We start from the raw sequence: 1427 nt of genomic DNA, 5'->3' as shown, positions 1-1427 counted from the left end.
TCCAAGATTGAAGTCTTCACTACATACATTAGGTGATCCATAACTTTTAAAATTTAATAATCCTGGAATCCTTGCTTGAATTGAATATTATTAATATATTTCTATTATTTTGATTAATATACACCATTAGAATGTATAATGAGAGTTTCTTCTTAAATTCATAATAGAAATACTAATTTTCAAGAGGGAGAAGTACAAATGGGGGAATGCTAGAGCTTACCGTACCAATTCTAATATGAGATCTTTTGTATTTAAATTTATTTTACTTGATTTTATTAGTATTATTTGAATTTTATTTTTTATTTTTTTATTCAACACTCGCATATCAACTTTAATATTTAGAGATGATAAATTACCGCTCACTAAGAAAAATACATGCATATTATTAATTTTATACGTAATAAACAATAAATTACCGTACACTAAAGAAAAGAAATATATTATTCATATTACTCGTAATAAACAAACTAAAATATAAAATTTAATTAATACATAAAATAAATTTAATTAGATCTAGATGGTCCAACATCAGAAGTGGACAAAATGTTTTCTCTAGGAGCTAAGGCATATCCATAAGATTTGAAAGAAAATGGAATACCACTCTTCTTTTGTTGGATCTCTACTCTTTCAGTCATCTTCAATTTTGCTTCTAGGATGTCACTCAGTTCTTGAAGTTGAAAATAATTTAGCCCTTCATATGAGCCTTTTGTATTTGTTGACTGAAGCCTTAAAGCACGTTTTTCCTCTGCTTCAATCAGCTTCTCCATTTTGGTTACATCCTTATTTTGATAAGGCTTGGCGAGAGGTTGTGGACTATCGATATCAGGTGGAGGATTCAGAAACTTATCTACCACCGAAAGGACACAAGGGTGTCCGATAGAATAAACACTTGTTTTAGATGGGGAAAAAACTACAGTTGCAATTTCAACACCACAGAGGGTGGAGAGCTCACTCACCTTCTTAAAAAGGCCATCACGCCTTTTAGAAAATGTCGCAGATATGTTATTTTGATTCTTCATCTTCTCTATTTTTATTTTTTTGTGGCCTGTAGGTTTTCTCATGGTTAATCCTTGGATTTGAGAAAGTATGCAAATGTTATGTCGTGTCTCAACTCAAAGAGTATATTTATAGTGATAAAATACACTTGAATGATAAGAAAGTAAGAAAATTATGCTTATTCCTTTTTAGATGCATTTGAACAAACTCATAATATTAATTTAATTTCCTTCTTTGTATCTTTGTATCACTGTCAATATATGTACATAACATTGCATTACATACTTTTCCTAATTAGAACTACGTACTTACTAAATTTTTAAATCTTTTTGAATTGTCATTCCTTATGATATATATTGTATTCTTCGTATGTAAAGTAATTCTGATTTATGAGATAAAGTATTTTTTCGATTGTATTCACTTTTTTTTTT

The 1427-nt window shown here is 28.8% G+C and overlaps 1 protein-coding gene across 1 annotated transcript; it reads right to left on the bottom strand.

The window, feature by feature from the left end:
- Window positions 1-503: 503 nt before the first annotated feature.
- Window positions 504-1019, bottom strand: LOC107846269 (agamous-like MADS-box protein AGL62). The gene has a single exon (XM_016690701.1). It carries the CDS (start codon window positions 1017-1019, stop codon window positions 504-506), a length of 516 nt encoding a protein of 171 aa, XP_016546187.1.
- Window positions 1020-1427: the final 408 nt, after the last annotated feature.

Source organism: Capsicum annuum, chromosome 11, assembly GCF_002878395.1.
Source record: "Capsicum annuum cultivar UCD-10X-F1 chromosome 11, UCD10Xv1.1, whole genome shotgun sequence".
NCBI lineage: Eukaryota > Viridiplantae > Streptophyta > Magnoliopsida > Solanales > Solanaceae > Capsicum > Capsicum annuum.
The sequence above is the reverse complement of the archived record's forward strand: the minus strand, read 5'-3'. Positions and strand labels throughout refer to the sequence as shown.

What these genes read in the sequence shown, in the direction of transcription:
- LOC107846269 (XM_016690701.1), bottom strand. Translation starts at nt 1,019, where the DNA reads ATGAAGAATCAAAATAACATATCTGCGACATTTTCTAAAAGGCGTGAT.